The following is a 20,967-nucleotide window of genomic DNA, read 5'->3' as shown; positions in this document are numbered from 1 at the left end:
TGTCACGGTAAGGCAATGGGAAAAGCAGCTCTACAATCTCAACTAATAGTATATCGAATGATATTGGACCAGATGAGCAAATATTTTCTCCTCCTGGTTAATATATTCCAAGTCAGAAAATTGGAATCATAAAAAGATAATCATTAAAAAGTGCCCTTACCTTCCATCCCATCAACCTCAGTGTTCAGTCAACTCACCTCTGCCATTTCTGCCAAAGTCTGCATGATGGCATTTTGATTTCACAGGTTGGCGCAACATTGAGGGCTGGAGGGCCTGGACTGTGCCACCAAATGCGTTTTCTCCTCCCTTCTCTCAACACTCCAAAAGGGATTGTTCTCTCTGCAATACTTTGATCTAATGCCAGTCACCTGCATTAACCTCTCCCTGCCAACAGCACCTTTCCATGCAAGCACAAGAAATGCAGGACTTGTAATTTTACCTCCTCCCTTCTCACTGCACAAAAAACACCCCTTCCAGGCATAGCAGTGAATTTATTTGTACTGGCAATTTAATACAGTGCTCTCCACTCAAGGTATGATCTTCACTATTTGGGCAAATATTACCAGTTGACTACTTTGCAAATACCCCCCTGTTCAGGGTGGCATGGTGGCTCAGTGGTTAGCACTGCTGCCTCACAGCGCCAGGAACCTGGGTTCTATTCCACCCTCAGGCAACTGTGTGGAGTTTGCACATTCTCCCTGCATCTGCATGGGTTCCCTCTAGCTGCTCCAGTTTCCTTCCAGAGTCCAAAGGGGTGGAGGTTAGGATTAGCCATGCTAAATTGACCATAGTGTCCAGGTATGTGCAAGCTAGGTGGATTAGCCATGGAAAAGCAGGGTTACAGGGATAGGGTGGGGGGTGTTTCTGGAGAGTTGGTGTGGACCTAAAAGGCCGAAGGGTCTACTTCCATACTATAGGGATTCTATGTTCAGTCCACACGCATGACCCAGAGTTTCTATTCACCTGTCACTCTATACCTCTGTTGCTGTGGTCACTGTCCTTGGCCTCCTAAAGTGTTCCAATAAAAGATCAATGGCAGTCTGGGGATCAAGCCCTCATCTTCTAACTGAGCCTTTCTTTGCAAAGTTTCCAACAATCTCTAGAACCATCCCACTGCCCCCATTTTGTCCCTTCCTCTTTGTTGGCTTGGCTTTTAATGCATTTCTTTGCTGGACAGCAGCTGTCTATCATTCCACCATCTCCATTGACTTGTCCCAATACCTCATCCTATGACCTTGCACCTGAAACCCCTTTATCCTTCAATCCCTCCTGCCTTGCACTTTATCGCACACACGCCATTTTGTTGATCCTCCTCGTTGATTAGCTTAAAATCTACTGACTTCTCCATTGGAGAACTTGATACCAACTCTGTTTGTCTCCCTCTTCAGATGTTACCAGACTCTATTTTTGCTTTCTTTCCAAAATGACACTATACGGCAAACCTAAACCCATTGCTCAAAGTCAACAGTTCGCCATTAAATTGGCTCCCACCCTCAGACCAGACTGATAAACAGAAGACCCAGAAGAGTAACCAACGAGTGGAATGTCCCCATCCCTGGAACAGTGTGCGCCATGAGGAATAATTTGGGAGAATATGCCAAGAACTGAAACAACACAGATTCTGAACATTCAGCAAAATGCCTGTTGTACCCCCTCAGGTTTCAATGGTCACATCAGCATCTTGCTGGTATGTAGTAATGACTTTGTTTCCGTGCATTTGCTAATCTCATCTCATTTCTAAGCGGTTATGATTGTCCCAGGCAATGGTGAGAAACTAAATGGTGCCATTTCTTGACTTGCACATCAAAGTTAGAGCAAATAGCCAGTGACTGGAGCTCAGTGGTTTCATCTCCAGGCCACCACGTCCACCTTTGATCACCAACATCTCCTGGCACACTCCATGGGCAGCAACCACCTCCAGCCTTCGGCCAACAATCAGCCAAATACCAGCCTCACCACATTCTCATGGCCAATCCCCACTAACTTGGAATGTACTTCAGCTCTTCACTTCTGCTCCCTGGAGCTCACCAGTAACCTACATTGCAATGCTCCTGCCAGGTTGCTCTGCACACAAAGAGGCACCCACCTCATCTCGTGTGTCTCATGGTTTGTTCCTTGTTTTTTTAGAACTCACTCACTTTGTCTGAAATTGAATGCTCTCAGCTCTAGTGATTGGAACATGGTCAGGCAAGTGGACCTCAGAATTTGAGCTCCTACATTGGGGTTGTTAACTTGGTCCAGTCAAGGAGCCCTGGCTTACAGATATAAACAGGAGTGTCAGAGGTTCTGTTCACTCTCAGCACCAGCTCTGAGGATGCTGGACCAGTGTCAAGTACTAGTCACCTGTAAATAAAGGACAACTTGGTGATGGGATACTGGCCTCTGTGGAGTTATTCCAATGGCATCTTTGCCTTCTTTGCATTTTTGCAACGTCTCTTCACGAGGGCTTCACAGACTCACAGCATCCCTGGGTTGACTCGCTTCTTAGCGCCTTCTTTACAGCCGTAACTTTGTATTCTTGGCTCTGTTCTATCGCCCTATGATCTTTGTAGGGTATAAGGAGGAGATACTGGTGTTGGACTGGGATTGATAAAGTTAAAAAATAATCACACAACACCAGGTTATAGTCCAACAGTGCTCCGAAAGCTGGTACTTCCAAATAAACCTGTTGGACTATAACCTGATGTTGTGTGATTTTTTTTTAAACTTTGTAGGGTATGGTCTGCCCGTACTACAGGCAAAACAAAACTTTTCACTATCCCTAGGCACATGTGACAGTTATAAATCAAATCAAATCCTAGAAATGTACAATAGTCAAGTGATAATAACATTAGCCATTACTTCCCCATACATTATTGATGTAAGTTATTAATAGAAAAGAGATACATACAGATTGTTTCCAAGTATTTTGAGACTATGAAATATATATTTGGACTATAGCATTTTTGGAAGCATAGCAGACAAATGCATATAGCAAGAAACAACAACAAGGCTGTTTTTTTGTAATATTGACTGAAAGATAAATATTGGCCAGGACACAAAGGCTAACTCCCTGCTCTTTTTCAGCAGTATGGATATTTTTACATCTACCGAAGAGCATGATGCAGTACCTCCCCAGTTTAACGCTGGGCTACTCTTGGCACTCCAGATAGACCTGGGAGCTGCAGCCTATTGCTGGCGCCGTCCTGGTGGCTGAGGAAGACGTAAGGTACAGCACTGGTGAAACAATTAGAGACCCTCACCCCCAACGGTTAACCTCCAGCGGCAGTCCAAAACGACCTGAACTCTGAGGGCCTGCAGCTGTGTCCAACTCTACCCTCATTCCCCATAAACAGAGCACTTGATTTCTGTGCTCACACCCTAAGCTGGGGTATGAAAGCTTATCTACTGACTCAGTGAGCAATGCTATGAAGTGGGTCACAGTTAAAATAAGATCTGAAGCAGAGGTAGGCAATTCAGCTCCTCGAGCCTGTCCCACCATTCAATGGCTGGTCTCATCTCAGCCTCAAGTCCACATTCCTCTCAGCTCCCCATAATTCTTCACACCCGCACTAATTAAAACGTGATGATTCGAACAAGGAGCGGGGTAGTCCTTTTTACTATTAATGTGTGGGATGTGGCATTGCCAGCTGTGGGGGAGAGAATTCCAGGATTTTGACCCAGCAACAGTGAAGGAAGGGAAATATATTTCTAAGTCAGGATGGTGAGTGGCTTAGAGGGGAACTTGAAGGTGGTGGTGCTGCCTTTGTCCATCTGGATGGAAGTGGACATGGAGTTTGCTTAGGAATTAGCAGGTGAGTATAATTGGCAAATCTGTACAGGGCATTGAATTTCATACAGATCCTCTCAGGGAAGGATGCAATGCCCCATTAGCAGAGGAACAAAAAAAATGGTAATGGTGAGGTATATATTTTCATGTTTTAGTGAACTAAAAAGGTTACTGCCCAATTCACTGCCATTACAATGATGAGCACGTTAGCATCACTGGGATTGCTCACGTACAATGTGGCCCAGTACCTCGCTCTACACCAGCCAGACTGGAGCCTTCACTTTACATCCTTTCCCTTTGGCCAGTGGCAAGTTGCCTGGATGAGCAAGACAGTGATCAGACCTACCGTCAAAGCTACCTTTCTCAGTGGCAAACTTGAGTAACTGATTGTAGGTTTCGAGGGAAGGCCTGTATACAAACACTCCAGTATTGAAGCAGTCTGGCCAGCCAGGATCTGGGGCAGCAGAGAGCTCCTCCCTTTCAAAGAGGTCATCGATGTTACTACACACCTATAAAATGACATAAAAAACACACAGAGAAAAGGCAGGCACAATGCTTTGAGGTAGACATTCCTGTTTAGATACTTAAAAAAGTGACTAATTTGAAACTGTATAATGCAATAACTGTAGTGGTTTAAACCTCGCACTGTAACCTCTCCAGTCCAGAATGCTTGGGAGCATTTCATTTCTAGATTTTGTGGTTTGCTGGATTTTACAATGATATCAGAATGCAGAACTGCAACGGTTTGAAACAAACATTAAAGATGTAAGTATTTCTCTGAAGTTTAAAATGGTGGTAAAATATTCAAGCAAAACTTGTTTTACTTGTTCAAATATTGCAAATTCCATGTTTCTGTTCCCAGAGTTTATACTAAAATGTAATTTGGCACTCAAAGATAACCAGGCATTTAGAGTCCATGATCATTCGGCTTCTGAATTGGAAGAGTTACTGTGTATGTGAAGTGGATTAAAGATAATTCATCCCCTTGGGGCAGAGCAAGGAAGGGCATTCTAAGTTGGACAAACAATGAGAGGCCCATACAACACTCCAGGCAAACCAGAGTCCCTGCACCCATCCCCTCAACAACCGAAGGACATCACAAATATTGGGCCCAGTGGGAGATCTCCAACGCAAACTGTGCAGTCTGCCTGGAGAATTTGGAAAATCAATCAGGGACGCTTCAAGAGTGAACCTCAGGAGTCTGTGGCTGTATTCCAAATCTCATGCCTCATTAGCCTGCAGAAACAGGACAATTCCCAGAGTCACTGAAAGAGAGTCTCGCCTCAGCTGCACTGCTCCTAAGGGAATGGTGAACAGGAGGGAACACAAGAGGATTTATAGCTCACTCAGTGATCCACACAGTTTACTACCACCTGACCACTCACTCTGTTTGTTGGAGTTTTTCTCCTTTCACAACAATGTTCACATTCCACATTTGTTTACCTCAACTCCAGCTTCTCAATACTAGCACCAACTTCAGGGCGAAGTACATTTCACATAAATCCTAAATTTCTTAGAGTCAGAGATTTTGTAGCAGGGGAAAGACCCTTCGGCCTATTGTGTCCACAGCAGTCATCAAGCATTTATCATTCGATTCTTATCCCATTTTCCAGCCCATAGTATTAGAAGCTGTGGCTTTTTCTGCTGTCCCAGCCCACCCAAAAACTTATCTCATCCTCCGTATTTGGAAAATCAAACTCACCAAAGTATCTGCATCCATGAACACACACTTGGAATACTGAGTGAGGCACCAGCAGTGTATTTTGGTAAATGTTATGCCAAGTTCCGGTCTTGTCAACAGGGCCAAGTGGGCAGAGTCACCGCTGTCCAGCACATTAACTTCTATGATCTCATCAAATAGACGCTCAAGGACACGCCTGGATTTTGTACAAAGAGGAAACAAAGCAAAGCAGGTCAGTGACCGGAGACATGGCAAAGCATGGACAGAAGTAAATATCGACTTTGGAGTCAGGTTGACCAAAGTGTGTAGTTGGCGGGAGGGGAAAAACATGAAATGTTCAAAGCAGATTGTTTGTGTCCAAGGCTATACAGTGGTTTCGTCACTGTTTTGCGTACCCACTACTTTTTGCATGCTGCTCTCCATGGGATATACTCCCACTCTGTGCTGCAGCATGTTTATCCATTGCTGCAGATACCAGACATTTCAGGATGGGAACCATTACGCAGAAGTGATCCAGTACCCTAGGGAGGACGGACAATTGGAAGCAGTTCTGGAGGGAAGTCAACACTTCATATGGGAGCTGGACATAGTATAATGTTACTCATCTCCTGCTAACTGGTCACCACTGGGTCAGCGGGTCTAAACCATCAATTTTCAGATCTGTAACATGGCTTGTTCCTTTACTCAGGATAACATCAATCTTATTCTTCACCTTCAGGTTCATTTGAATCAATTGTCACAATGCTTTTACAAGATCTCCCTCCCAAAGCTGGTGTGTTAGTGAATATTTTGTACAGTTTCAATCCATGACAGGCAATACAATTTTTTAAAATTCATTTGTGGGATGTGGGTGTCACTGACTGGGCCAGCATTTATTGCCCGTCCCTAGTTGCCCTTGAGAAGGTGGTAGTGAGCTGCCTTCTTGAACAGCTGGAGTCCACAATGCCAGAATAGTGAGAAACAAAATAATAATATGCACAAAATTAAAAAAAAATACAGCCAGTGTGTAAGTCAATGTATTTTTTTTTACATTATTTGATGCTTAAAGTAGAGATGGATGGATTTCTGGTTACCAATAGCACAAGGGGCTATGGAGATGAAATGGACAAGAGGTCGAAATGTATGAAATGGTGGACCTGGCCCAACAGCACATTCACATAGCATTTCTGAAGATTCAACCATTTGAGTTTTCCTGACCCATTCCGATAAGTGCTTGCTCCCTGTTCTGATGGTGCATTTAGTTTTGTGTGTGTTCTTTAAGCAGGTTCTTTTCACACCCTTCACACCCAGTTTTCTACTAACACTGAACACCCTCACTCCAGCGCAGTGAGTTGCCATGTTGGCACGTGTTACAACTTTAAGTTTGAAAGCAGTTTCATGCTTTGCTTTTCTTGCTGCCGCACCCATTTCTGCTCATCTCTTCCCTGTACCACGAACAGTCTGTTTTGTTTGAGCTTGAACCCCTGCACATTATCTTTAAAACAGCTGGAATCATTTAATTCCCGTGCGCTGAATTAATGTCTAAGGAAACAATAAGACGCGTTTCATGGGGTGTGAAATTGAGGATGACCCACAATGCAAATACACCATTTCCCAGTTCAAAATGGAGACTGGCTTCTGTGCCAAGTATATGCAGAAGCAGAGTATTTAGTGCTAAGAAACAGGGTTGTCCTGTATGCTGCAATTCACTGCACACATTTCGCCAATGGTCCAGGTGGGATGCTGTGCACTCGACGGGCCAAATGGCCTCCATCCACAGAGTAGGGATTCTATCATTTTATGATGGTATTCCTTCCTGGACTTATCATTGAGCCAGCAGGGAAAATGTTGGGTCACTAGATTACAGCTTGTGCTCGATTACTGTTCTGCTCCTGCTGATGGTGCCTCCTGTAATCCCTGTTTTAACTTCCAGCAGCTATTTAATGTCTGTCTCATTTAGTTCAGGGTGCCCTCATATACAGTTGGGGGATTTGTTCCTGCAAAATCACAATTTTAAGTGAAAAGACTTGAAGCGGAGCATTGACTTGCATTGGAATCAATGTTAAAACTGGAGTTAGGACCCACTGAGCCTTGCTGGGCAGAAAAGGAGAATTGAAACCTTAAACCCGTAACCTCCAAATTGAAACAGATAACTGTAAATGCCTAATAGGTAAAAATAATGACTGCAGATGCTGGAAACCAGAGTTTAGATTAGAGTGGTGCTGGAAAAGCACAGCAGTTCAGGCAACATCCGAGGAGCAGGAAAATCGACGTTTCGGGCAAAAGTCCTTCATCAGGAATACAGGCAGAGAGCCTGAAAGGTGGAAAGAGAAATGAGAGGAGGGTGGGGGTGGGGAGAAAGTAGCATAGAGTACAATAGGTGAGTGGGGGAGGGGATGAAGGTGGTAGGTTAAGGAGGAGGGTGGAGTGGATAGGTGGAAAGGAAGATAGGACAAGTCATGGGGACAGTGCTGAGCTGGAAGTTTGGAGCTGGGGTGAGGTGGAGGAAGGGGAAATGACGAAACTGGTGAAGTCCACATTGACGCCCTGGGGTTGAAGAGTTGCCTAATCCCTACATTATTGACACCCTGGGGTTGAAGAGTTGCCTAATCCCTAAATTATTTTCAAAGATAAAAACGTTTAACTATGGAGATTGCAATGAGATCAGCTTCATAGAGGTTTTGAGGATCACTCACCCTGAAACCTTAACTCTGATTTCTCTTCACAAATGGTGCCTTTTCCGCTGAGCTTTTCCAGAAACATCTGTTTTTGGACCTCATAGAATAAATGTCAGCAGTCCACATATACGCACATGGGCAGAGATTCAAACATTTGTCAGTATAAGTGAAGTAAACTACATTGCTGTTCCTTCAGTGCGGCTGGGTCAATATCCTGGAATTCGCTCCCTAACAGCACAGCTTTCACATAAAATGGAAGGCAGTAATTCAAGGGAGTGGCTCACCACCACCTTCTGAAGGGCAATTGAGAGTGGCCAACAAATGCTGGCCGAACCAATTATGCTCACATCACAGAATCCCTATACAGAGGAACCTTGATTATCCGAACATCAATTATCTGAATTTCAGATTATCTGAAGAAAATCTCAAGGTCCTGATAGAAATTTTACATCAAAGAGGTGTCTCCAACACTGATTGTGTCTTTTGTTTACAGTGATTAAAAATGAACTCGGCTCACTGAAAGCCTGCCGAGAACAGTCCTGGACATCCAGGCACTGTCGCCAAATGACTGACCTCCCGCCCTCTCCCCACACTTTCCCTGGAGTTCTCCACAGGGTGTACCCTAAATCCGCCCCCCCCCCCCAACTTCCTTAGATAATTGCTCCAACTTTGCACTGTACAGGGCAAAGGTGGAACTTGTCAAAAGAGTGTGTGTGTGTGTGTGTACTATTATGACCCCCGTCAAAGGCGGCAGCAATCTTGCTGTTGGTGTCCAGTCTGGCTGAGAGCAGACAGTGGGCAAGGGCAGAGACTGACTGGAAACGGGGGCGGGGCAGGGTTGGACAGGCTTGGAGGGGAGCAGGACTCAAACACTGTTTGCTGCTACCCAGTCTCCTGAATGGGGAGCAGACTTCGCAAGTGCTCGGGTCTCAATACCATTGAACTGGTTGAGTTTGGGGGGAGGCTTCAGCAATGCTGCAGGTCCCTTACACACAAGCGTGTGTCTGCTCAGAAACAAACCCTGAGACAGAGAGAGGGAGCAAGGCAGGCAGAGCGAGGAAAAAGGAAACTTCAGAGTCTGAGAGGAGAGGCGTTGAAGACATCAATTGTGTTAGGGGATTCTGTAGTCAGAGATACAGACAGACGTTTCTGTGGCCAGCAGAGAAAAAGCAGAATGGTGTGTTGTTTTCCTGGTGCCAGGATCAAGGATGTCTCAGAGAGGGTGCAGAATGTTCTCACGGGGGAGAGGGGCCATCAGGAGGTCATTGTCCACATTGGAACCAACGGCATAGGAAGAGAAAAGGTTGAGATTCTGAAGGGAGATTACAGAGAGTTAGGCAGAAATTTAAAAAGGAGGTCCTCAAGGGTAGTAATATCTGGATTACACCCAGTGCTATGAGCTAGTGAGGGCAGGAGTAAGAGGATAGAGCAGATGAATGCATGGCTGAGGAGCTGGTGTATGGGAGAAGGATTCACATTTTTGGATCATTGGAATCTCTTTTGGGGTAGAAGTGACCTGTACAAGAAGGACGGATTGCACCTAAATTGGAAGGGGACTCATATACTGGCAGGGAAATTTGCTAGAACTGCTTGGGAAGATTTAAACTAGTAAGGTCGGGGGGGTGGGACCCAGGGAGAAAGTGGGGAAAAAGATCGATCCGAGATGGGTACAGCTGAGAACAGAAGTGAGTCAAACAGTCAGGGCAGGCAGAGACAAGGTAGGACTAATAAATTAAACTGCATTTATTTGAATGCAAGGGGCCTAACAGGGAAGGCAGATGAACTCAGGGTATGGTTAGGAACATGGGACTGGGATATCATAGCAATTACGGAAACATGGCTCAGGGATGGGTAGGACTGGCAGCTCAATGTTCCAGGATACAAGTGCTACAGGAAGGATAGAAAGGGAGGCAGGAGAGGAGGGGGAGTGGCATTTTTGATAAGGGATAGCATTACAGCTGTGCTGAGGGAGGATATTCCCGGAATCCAGAGAAGTTATTTGGGTGGAACTGAGAAATAAGAAAGGGATAATCACCTTATTGGGATTGTATTATAGACCCGCCAATAGTCATAGGGAAATTGAGAAACAAACTTGTAAGGAGATCTCAGCTATCTGTAAGAATAATAGGGTAGTTATGGTCGGGGATTTTAACTTTCCAAACATCGACTGGGACTGCCAAAGTGTTAAAGGTTTAGATGGAGAGGAATTTCTCAATGTGTGTACAAGACAATTTTCTGATTCAGTATGTGGATGTACCTACTAGAGAAGGTGCAAAACTTGACCTACTCTTGGGAAATAAGGCAGGGCAGGTGACTGAGGTGTCAGTCGGGGAGCACTTTGGGGCCAGCGACCATAATTCCAGTCATTTTAAAATATAAATGGAAAAGGATAGACCAGATCTAAAGTTGAAGTTCTAAGTTGGAGAAAGGCCAATTTTGACGGTATTAGGCAAAAACCTTTGAGAGCTGATTGGAGGCAGATGTTCGCAGGTAAAGGGATGGCTGGAAAATGGGAAGCCTTCAGGAATGAGATAACAAGAATCCAGAGAAAGTATATTCCTGTCAGGGTGAAAGGGAAGGCTGGTAGGTATAGGGAATGCTGATGGACTAAAGAAATTGAGGGTTTGGTTAAGAAAAAGAAGGAAGCATATGTCAGGTATAGACAGGATAGATCGAGTGAATCCTTAGAGTATAAAGAAAGTAGGAGTATACTTAACAGGGAAATCAGGAGGGCGTGAGATAGCTTTGGCAAATAGAATTAAGAAAAATCCAAAGGGTTTTACAAATATATTAAGGACAAATGGGTAACTAGGGAGAGAATAGGGCCCAAGGCTGTATCTCCTGCTCCTCGGATGCTGCCTGGCCTGCTGTGTTTTTCCAGCATCACATTTTTCAACTCTGGTCTCCAGCATCTGCAGTCGTCACTTTCTCCTAGAGAATAGGGCCCCTCAAAGATCAGCAAGGCGGCCTTTGTGTGGAGGCACAGAAAATGGGGGAGATACTAAATAAATGTTTTGCGACAGTATTTACTGTGGAAAAGGATATGGAAGATATAGACTGTAAGGAAATAGATGGTAACATCTTGCAAAATGTCCAGGTTACAGAGGAGGAAGTGCTGGATGTCTTGAAACGGTTAAAAGTGGATAAATCCCCAGGACCTGATCAGGTGTACCCGAGAACTCTGTGGGAAGCTAGAGAAGCTGAGATATTTGTATCATCGATAGTTACAGGTGAGGTTCCGGAAGACTGGAGGTTGGCAAACGGAGTGCCAGTATTTAAGAAGGGCGGTAAAAACAAGCCAGGGAACTATAGACCGGTGAGCCTGACCTTGGTGGTGGGCAAGTTGTTGGAGGGAATCCTGAGGGATAGGATGTACGTGCATTTGGAAAGGCAAGGACTGATTCGGGATAGTCAACATGGCTTTGTGCGTGAGAAATCATGTCTCACAAACTTGATTGAGTTTTTTGAAGAAGTAACAAAGAAGATTGATGAGGGCAGAGCGGTAGATGTGATCTAATTGGACTTCAGTAAGGAGTTCAACAAGGTTCCCCATGGGACACTGATTAGCAAGGTTAGATCTTATGGAATACAGGGAGAACTAGCCATTTCGATACAGAACTGGCTCAAAGGTAGAAGACAGAGGGTGGTGGTGGAGGGTTGTTTTTCAGACTGGAGGCCTGTGACCAGTGGAGTGCCACAAGGATCAGTGCTGGGTCCTCTACTTTTTGTCATTTACATAAATGATTTGGATGCAAGCAGAAGAGGTAGAGTTGGTAAATTTGCAGATTACACCAAAATTGGAGGTGTAGTGGACTGTGAAGAGGGTTACCTCAGATTACAACAGGATCTGGACCAGATGGACCAATGGGCTGAGAAGTGGCAGATGGAGTTTAATTCAGATAAATGAGAGGTGCTGCATTTTAGGAATTCCTGATGAAGAGCTTTTGCCCGAAAAGTCGATTTTACTGCTCTTCAGATGCTGCCTGAACTGCTGTGTTTTTCCAGCACCACTCTAATCTAGACTCTGGTTTCCAGAATTTGCAGTCATTGTTTTTACCTTATACACTTAATGGTAAGGTCCTAGGGAGTGTTGCTGAACAAAGAGACCTTGGAGTGCAGGTTCATAGCTCCTTGAAAGTGGAGTTGCAGGTAGATAGGATAGTGAAGAAGGTGTTTGGTATGCTTTCTTTTATTGGTCAGAGTATTGAGTACAGGAGTTGGAGGTCATGTTGCGGCTGTACAGGACATCGGTTGGGCCACTGTTGGAATATTGCGTACAATTCCGGTCTCCTTCCTATCGGAAAGATGTTGTGAAACTTGAAAGGGTTCAGAAAATATTTACAAGGATCTTGCAAGGGTTGGAGGATCTGAGCTACAGGGAGAGGCTGAACAGGCTGGGGCTGTTTTCCCTGGAGCGTCAAGGGCTGAAGGGGTGACCTTATAGAGGTTTATAAAATCATGAGGGGCATGGATAGGGTAAATAGGCAAAGTCTTTTCCCTGGGGTCGGGGAGTCCAGAACTAGAGGGCATAGGTTTAGGGTGAGAGGGGAAAGATATAAAAAAGACCTAAGGGGCAACTTTTTCACACAGAGGGTGGTACGTGTATGGAATGAGCTGCCAGAGGATGTGGTGGATGCTGGTACAATTGCAACATTTAAGATGCATTTGGATGGGTATATGAATAGGAAGGGTTTGGAGGGATATGGGCCGGGTGCTGGCAGGTGGGACTAGATTGGGTTGGGATATCTGGTCTGCATGGACGGGTTGGACTGAAGGGTCTGTTTCCATGCTGTAAATCTCTATTACTCTATGAATCAGTTATCCGAACAAAATACTGCCCACCCATCTCGTTCGGATAATCAAGGTTCCTCTGTAGTATGGAAACAGGTCATTCAGCTCATCTGGGGGTGGCACGGTAGCTCAGTGGTTAGCACTGTTGCCTCACAGCACAAGGGACCCGGGTTCAATTCCTGCCTCGGGCGACTGCCTGTGTGGAGTTTGCACATTCTCCCTGCGTCTGCGTGGGTTTCCTCCGGGTGCTCTGGTTTCCTATCACAGTCCAAAGATGTGCAGATCACGTGAATTGGTCACGCTAAATTGCCCATAGTGCTGGGTGCATTAGTCAGAGGGAGATAAGACCATAAGACATAGGAGTGGAAGTAAGGCCATTCGGCCCATCGAGTCCACTCCGTCATTTCATCATGGCTGATGGGCATTTACTCCACTTACCAGCATTCTCCCCGTAGCCATTAATTCCTTGTGACATCAAGAATTTATCAATCTCGGCCTTGAAGACATTTAGCATCCCGGCCTCCACTGCACTCCGCGGCAATGAATTCCACCACACTCTGGCTGAAGAAATGTCTCCGCATTTCTGTTCTGAATTTACCCCCTCTAATTCTAAGACTGTGCCCACGGGTGCTAGTCTCCTCGCCTAACGGAAACAATTTCTTAGCATCCACCCTTTCCAAGCCATGTATTATCTTGTAAGTTTCTACTAGATCTCCCCTTAACCTTTTAAACTCCAATGAATACAATCCCAGGATCCTCAGCCATTCCTCGTATGTTAGACCTGCCATTCCAGGGATCATCCGTGTGAATCTCCGCTGGACACGCTCCAGTGTCAGTATGTCCCTCCTGAGGTGTGGGGCCCAAAACTGGATAAAGTACTCCAAATGGGGCCTAACCAGGGCTTTATAAAGGCTCAGTAGCACATCTCAACCCTCTTGAGATAAATGACAACATTGCATTCGCTTTCTTAATCACGGATTCAACCTGCACGTTTACCTTTAGAGAATCCTTGACTAGCACTCCCAGATCCCTTTGTACTTTGGCTTTATGAATTTTCTCACCGTTTAGAAAGTAGTCCATGCTTGTATTCTTTTTTCAAAGTGCAAGACCTCACATTTGCTCGCATTGAATTCCATCAGCCATTTCCTGGACCACTCTCCCAAACTGTCTCGATCCTTCTGCAGCCTCCCCACTTCCTCAGTACTACCTGCCTGTCCAACTAACTTCGTATCATCGCTAGAATGCCCCCAGTCCCTTTATCCAGATCATTAATATATAACGTGAACAGCTGCGGCCCCAACACTGAACCCTGCGGGATACCGCTTGTCACCGGCTGCCATTCCGAAAAAGAACCTTTTATTCCAACTCTCTGCCTTCTGTCAGACAGCCAAACCTCAATCCATGCCAGTAGCTCACCTTGAATACCATGGGCCCTCACCTTACTCAGCAGCCTCCCGTGTGGCACCTTATCAAAGGCCTTTTGGAAGTCTAGATTGACCACATCCACTGGGTTTCCCTGGTCTAACCTAATTGTCACCTCTTCAAAGAATTCTAACAGGTTTGTCAGGCACGACCTCCCCTTACTAAATCCATGTTGACTTGTTCTAATCCGACCCTGCTCTTCCAAGAATTTAGAAACCTCATCCTTAACGATGGATTCTAGAATTTTACCAACAACCGAGGTTAGGCTAATTGGCCTATAATTTTCCATCTTTTGTCTTGATCCTTTCTTGAACAAGGGGGTTACAACAGCGATCTTCCAATCATCCGGGACTTTCCCTGACTCCAGTGACTTTTGAAAGATCTCAACCAACGCCTCCGCTATTTCCTCAGCCACCTCCCTAAGAACTCTAAGGGACTGGGTGGGTTACTCTTTGGAGGGTCGGTGTGGACTTGTTGGGCCGAAGGGCCTGTTTCCACACTGTAGGGAATCTAATCTAATCTCATCTCCTATACACCAATCGTCTGAAGAGCATTCCGCTCAGACCCATCTCGTTACTTTATAACTCTGATTTCCCATGGCCAATCCACCTAACCTGCACATATTTGGACTTGACCCAGTGGAAACCCACACAAACATGGAGAACGTGCAAACTCTTCATGAGAAGACGTTCACCCGAGGCTGGAATTGAACTCAGGTCTCTTGCACTATGAGGCAGCATTGCTAATCACTGAGCCACTGTGCTGTCCCATGAACAAGAAAGAAAAATTAAATAAATTGGGAACATGTTGTGATAACAAAGCACTTGAAAGGGAGACACACGCTTATTTTAATACAGTCCAAGTTCAAAGTCTGTGAAAAGATTTGTAGCTCGAGTGCTCGTTGTTGTGGTTCTGTTCGCCGAGCTGGGAATTTGTGTTGCAGACGTTTCGTCCCCTGTCTCGGTGACATCCTCAGTGCTTGGGAGCCTCCTGTGAAGCGCTTCTGTGATCTTTCCTCCGCCATTGTAGTGGTTTGAATCTGCCGCTTCCGGTTATCAGTTCCAGGTGTCCGCTGCAGTGGTCGGTATATTGGGTCCAGGTCGATATGCTTATTGATTGAATCTGTGGATGATTCTCACACACACACCCTCATCCAGGGAGGAAAGGTCACAGAAGCGCTTCCCAGGAGGCTCCCAAACACTGAGGATGTCACCTAGACAGGGGACGAAACATCTGCAACACAAATTCCCAGCTCGGCGAACAGAACCACAACGGCCGAAGGGCCTGTTTCCACACTGTAAGTAATCTAATCTAATCTAATCTAAACAGTCTAAGTTGTTGTGATCACTTGAAATTTGGCATTCTTGTCATTTGACCTGATCAATACAAGATGCAAAGCTTCAGCAACACTGTCTCTCTTTACAGCAACATACATGCTCTGTACTACCAAGAGACCACTTGACTTTCCTTTCCTTAAACTTGAGAAGTCTGATTCTTGTTGTAAACTACCTTCATCAAGGTTCCCACAAATAGTTTCTCCTTGAGTGCTAACCAGTTTCTCTCAAAGGACTTTTATTTAATTCATGATGCTGCAATTCACAGACTGGACCGGATGTTGCAACACAGCAGATTTAACATTAAAAAGAAATTTTAAAAACTGGTAAAAAGTCATCATAGTCCTAATGAATCATAGAGCTGTTCTCTCATCAGAAACACACACACACACACCTGATGGTGGTTTAATCTGAGGGCTACCACACCTACACACACACACACACGCACACCTGATGGTGGTTTAATTTGAGGGCTACCACAACTACGCGCGCACACACCCACCTGCCCACACACACACACACACACCTGATGGTGGTTTAATCTGAGGGCTACCACACCTATACACACACACACACACACATCTGATGGTGGTTTAATCTGAGGGCTACCACATCTACACACACATCCATACCCCTACACACACACCTGATGGTTTAATCTGAGGGCTACCACACCTACACACACACACACACACACACACATCTGATGGTGGTTTAATCTGAGGGCTACCACAACTACGCGCGCACACACCCACCCACACACACACACCTACACACACCTGATGGTGGTTTAATCTGAGGGCTACCACATCTACACACACACACCTACACCTGATGGTGGTTTAATCTGAGGGCTACCACATCTACACACACACACACACCCACACACACCTGATGGTGGTTTAATCTGAGGGCTACCACATCTACACACACATCCATACCCCTACACACACACCTGATGGTGGTTTAATCTGAGGGCTACCACATCTACACACACATCCATACCCCTACACACACACCTGATGGTGGTTTAATCTGAGGGCTACCACACCTACACACACACACACACCTACACACACACCTGATGGTGGTTTAATCTGAGGGCTACCACATCTACACACACCTGATGGTGGTTTAATCTGAGGGCTACCACATCTACACACACACACACACACCCACACACACCTGATGGTGGTTTAATCTGAGGGCTACCACATCTACACACACATCCATACCCCTACACACACACCTGATGGTGGTTTAATCTGAGGGCTACCACATCTACACACACATCCATACCCCTACACACACACCTGATGGTGGTTTAATCTGAGGGCTACCACATCTACACACACATCCATACCCCTACACACACACCTGATGGTGGTTTAATCTGAGGGCTACCACACCTACACACACACACACACACCTACACACACCTGATGGTGGTTTAATCTGAGGGCTACCACATCTACACACACACACCTACACACACCTGATGGTGGTTTAATCTGAGGGCTACCACATCTACACACACACACACACACCCACACACACCTGATGGTGGTTTAATCTGAGGGCTACCACATCTACACACACATCCATACCCCTACACACACACCTGATGGTGGTTTAATCTGAGGGCTACCACAACTACGCACACACCCACCCACCCACACCTCCCCCCCCCCCCCCACACACACACACACACACACACACACACCCATACACACCCCTACACACACACCTGATGATGGTTTAATCGGAGGGCTACCTCACCTGCACACACACACACACACCCTATACATGTGCGCGCGCGCACACACACACCTGATGGTGGTTTAATTGGAGGGCTACCACACCTACACACACACACACACGCACACACACGATGGTGGTTTAATCTGAGGGCTACCACACCTCAGTAGAAGAACAAGATTATCCCTTTATAGTAACCTTAAGAATTGAACCCACACTGCTGGCATCACTCTGCATTGCAAATCAGCCATCCAGCCAACTGAGCTTACCAGCCCAAAATAAGTACATAAATTATGAAACAAGCAGCAGTTCCAGAGTGTTCTGCAATGAAAATAACTTTCTTTAAACAGAAACAAACCCTCCAGCACTAAACACAATAATGGTAAATGATGGTAAATGATTGCAGACTAAAAACTGGTCTTGTTTAAAGTGTTAATGCAAATAAAATAAATCCTTACCTCATATTACTGGAGACCTGTGGTGTATGTAGAGCAACTATTCGTCTCGTCGTCTTGTGATGCCTCAGAGATTGGCAGAGTACCAGAGCACCCCGACAATAATCATCATTGGTAGCAAGAGTCACAAATGCCTGGTCTGTTACTACTAGAATAGATCAAATAAACACAAATTATTTCTTGTTCTTTCACAAAATGCATGGGCTAACTAGCATAGGTTTGGAAATGAGGTGCGAGGGAACAAAAATTTCAACATCAAGCTGTGATGAAGGATTCTGCCAGTCAGCACAGCTTATTTAGGAAAACCCAGCCCATCAGGTTTTTTTTAAGACACAGTGTTATAGACCAGACCAGACCCCCCTCAAAATATATTAAGAAGGTAGCATAAACCCTAATTTTTCTTATTCCAAAACGTAAATGCGAGGTGCGGTGTTCAACTTGCAATTCGATTGGTCAAACTACTTGACATTAAGCAAAACAATTTATTAAAACACTAGTTAAAATACAACAAAAAAAACTTAGAATAATAAATAGAGTAACTATTACTAATTAACTGTTCCAATATAACATCTCATATACAACTCTTGGCAGAAAGGCAAATTTAGAAAACAGATTTTCTCACATGCAACATCCACAGTAAAAGGAGAAACCCCAGCTTCGAGCTGTAATTGAGATAGCGGAAAAATTAGCTTCTATTTCCCCAAGACTCCAGCAGCTTCTGCTGAATCTAAAAGCTCAAAAAAAACTAGAAATCCTGGTCTGTGAGAACTAACCACACCTATCCAGGCGACTTCTATTGTTCCAACATTTTAAAATAAACCCCAAGGCCTAACAAGCTGTTTACATTACTACAAACTACATACCGCCACAAGTTGTAATAAACCAGCACAAAATACAACTCTTAAAACCACAGCATCATCACAACAGGTCCACCTACAAACAAAACGGTTGCTTGTTTCTTGCCGCCATTTGGTGGAGACAAGGCTCTGTCATTTAGAATTTACTTCATTGGAAATGAAGGGCATACAAGAAAAGTCACCCAGTTGACTTATTATGGCTTTTTGCCTGACTCCCAGGAGACATTTAATTTTTGTACAAAAATAGGTCACATTAACTCAGAGCAGGAGTAGGCCATTCGTGCCCTTGAGATTGTTCTGCCTTTACATGGCTGATCCAAAAATAGCCTCATTTCCCCCCCCTTCCAGTCTACCTCCAATACCTTTGGTGACCCTTTCATTAGTTAAAGAATCTACTAACACAGCCTCAGAGTTATGCAATGACACTGCTTCCACCGCTCTCTGAGAAAGAATTCCACAGCTCTCAAAAGAAAAACATTCTTCTCACCTTCTTGAAAGGGAAGGACTTTCTCTTTACAAACAAATTCTGAACTGAAGGAGGCTACTCTACTTCAAACTGCTCTGCTATTCACTCAGACCATGGCTGATCAGTCAACATTCCAATCACAGATTCCCATCCACCCCCATGATCTTTGATTCCCAGACCAAACAAAAAAATCTACTTTTAAAAAAGAACATTGATTCCCCTTCCATTAAAGTTACATAGTCCTTTGCAAAGGAAAAAAAATTCTCCTCAACTCAAAAGAGTCATACAGCCCCTTCGGTCCAACTCATCCACGCCGACCATGCCCAAACAAACCTAATCCCACTTACCTGCACTTGGGCCATATCCATCTCAACCTTTGCTATTCACATACCTGTCCAAATGTCCTTTAAATGTTGTAGCCATAACTGCATCTATCACTTCCTCTGGCAGTACATTCCACATATAAACCACGCTGTGTAAAAAAGTTGCCACTCAGATCCCTTTGAAATCTTTCTCCTCTCATCTTAAAACTATGCCTTCTACTTTTAAACTCACCTACCCTAGAAAAACAACCTTGGTTGTTCACCTTTTCTACGTCCCTTATGATTCTATAAACCTCTATAAAGGTCAACTCAAGTGAAAAATATCCCAGTCTCTCCTTCCAACTCAAACCCTCCAGTTTCAGTAACACCCTTGTAAATCTGTTCTGCAACAATTTGATACACAATGCATGCTAAGTCTAGACCAGCCCTCAAGAGGAAACATCTTTTCCATACCTACTTCATCAACCACCATCCAGGATGTTATAAAGGGGTCCCTATTTATGAATATCTGACTTACAAATACTTGTGCTTACGAATATGGTTCAACTCGTGTGTCGTTTTAAAGGCCTAACATACTTATGAATGGCTATTTTGCATTGTCCTGCAATGTGTTCCAGCCTGTGTACAAAATCAGCTTGTGAACAGACTCCAGAATGGAATCCATTCACAAACTGGGAACTGTCTGTTACTTTAACCAAGTCAAATCTCACTTTGAAACACGCCCCGCCTATGCAATTTTTCCATGCAAGATGACCTGTTCATTTCAGTATCAAGCAGGAAATCTCTGAACTGCCTCCCAATACATTTACATCTTTCCTCAAATAAGGAGCCCAATGTTGCAGTGATCAGAGATGTGACCTCACCAATGCCCAAAGAATATTCACGTCCTCTTTCAATAAAAGACTGCATTCCATTTGCCTTCTTAATGATTTGTTGTTTCTGTAAATCAACCATTTGAAAATGGGGGGCGGTTACAGGGGTAAGCTAGTTTATTTGACTAGGCAGATGGTTTGTGATGCAGAGTGCTGCCAACCCATGCGTTCAATTCTCATACCAGCTGAGGTCTCTATGAATCTCCCACCTTCTCAAACTCACCCCCTTGCCTGAGGCACAGTGACCCTCAGGTTAAACTCACCATCAGTCATCCCTCTGTAATGGGAGAGCTGTACCATAGTCCTTTGGAACTCTGGCAACTTAACCTGACTAGCCATCTGTGACTCAGGCACTTGAACACCTAGATCCCTCTATACCTTGGAATGTGGAGGTCGGTGTTTTTTAATTAGTTAGTACTCTGCTTTTTAATCATTTCCTGCAAAGTGATCAAAACTTTTCTCCTCACACTATACACTATCTACCAGATTTTTGCCAATCACCCAATCCATCTATATCCATCTGCTTTCTCCTTATGCCCTGCACACAATATATTTTTCGACCATTTCTTGGTGCCATCTACA

The 20,967-nt window shown here is 44.7% G+C and overlaps 1 protein-coding gene across 11 annotated transcripts in view; it reads right to left on the bottom strand.

Annotated features, from left to right (window-relative positions):
- Positions 1-20,967, bottom strand: part of LOC122550924 (glycogenin-1-like) — a 110,149-nt gene that overhangs the window by 52,761 nt on the left and 36,421 nt on the right. For 10 of the 11 annotated variants that reach the window (XM_043692389.2, XM_043692391.2, XM_043692394.2 and 7 more), the window contains exons 2-4: positions 17,871-18,015; positions 5,472-5,646; positions 4,116-4,278 (exon numbers count right to left, since the gene is read on the bottom strand). In XM_043692389.2, coding sequence (XP_043548324.1) covers positions 4,116-4,278; positions 5,472-5,646; positions 17,871-18,015 — 483 coding nt within the window. The remainder of the gene's footprint in view (positions 1-4,115; positions 4,279-5,471; positions 5,647-17,870; positions 18,016-20,967) is intronic. The other variant, XM_043692390.2, reaches the window with a different exon arrangement.

Source organism: Chiloscyllium plagiosum, unplaced genomic scaffold (genome assembly GCF_037043375.1).
Source record: "Chiloscyllium plagiosum isolate Xiang-an unplaced genomic scaffold, Cpla_swu_hap1 HiC_scaffold_6, whole genome shotgun sequence".
NCBI classification, from domain to species: domain Eukaryota; kingdom Metazoa; phylum Chordata; class Chondrichthyes; order Orectolobiformes; family Hemiscylliidae; genus Chiloscyllium; species Chiloscyllium plagiosum.
The sequence above is the reverse complement of the archived record's forward strand: the minus strand, read 5'-3'. Positions and strand labels throughout refer to the sequence as shown.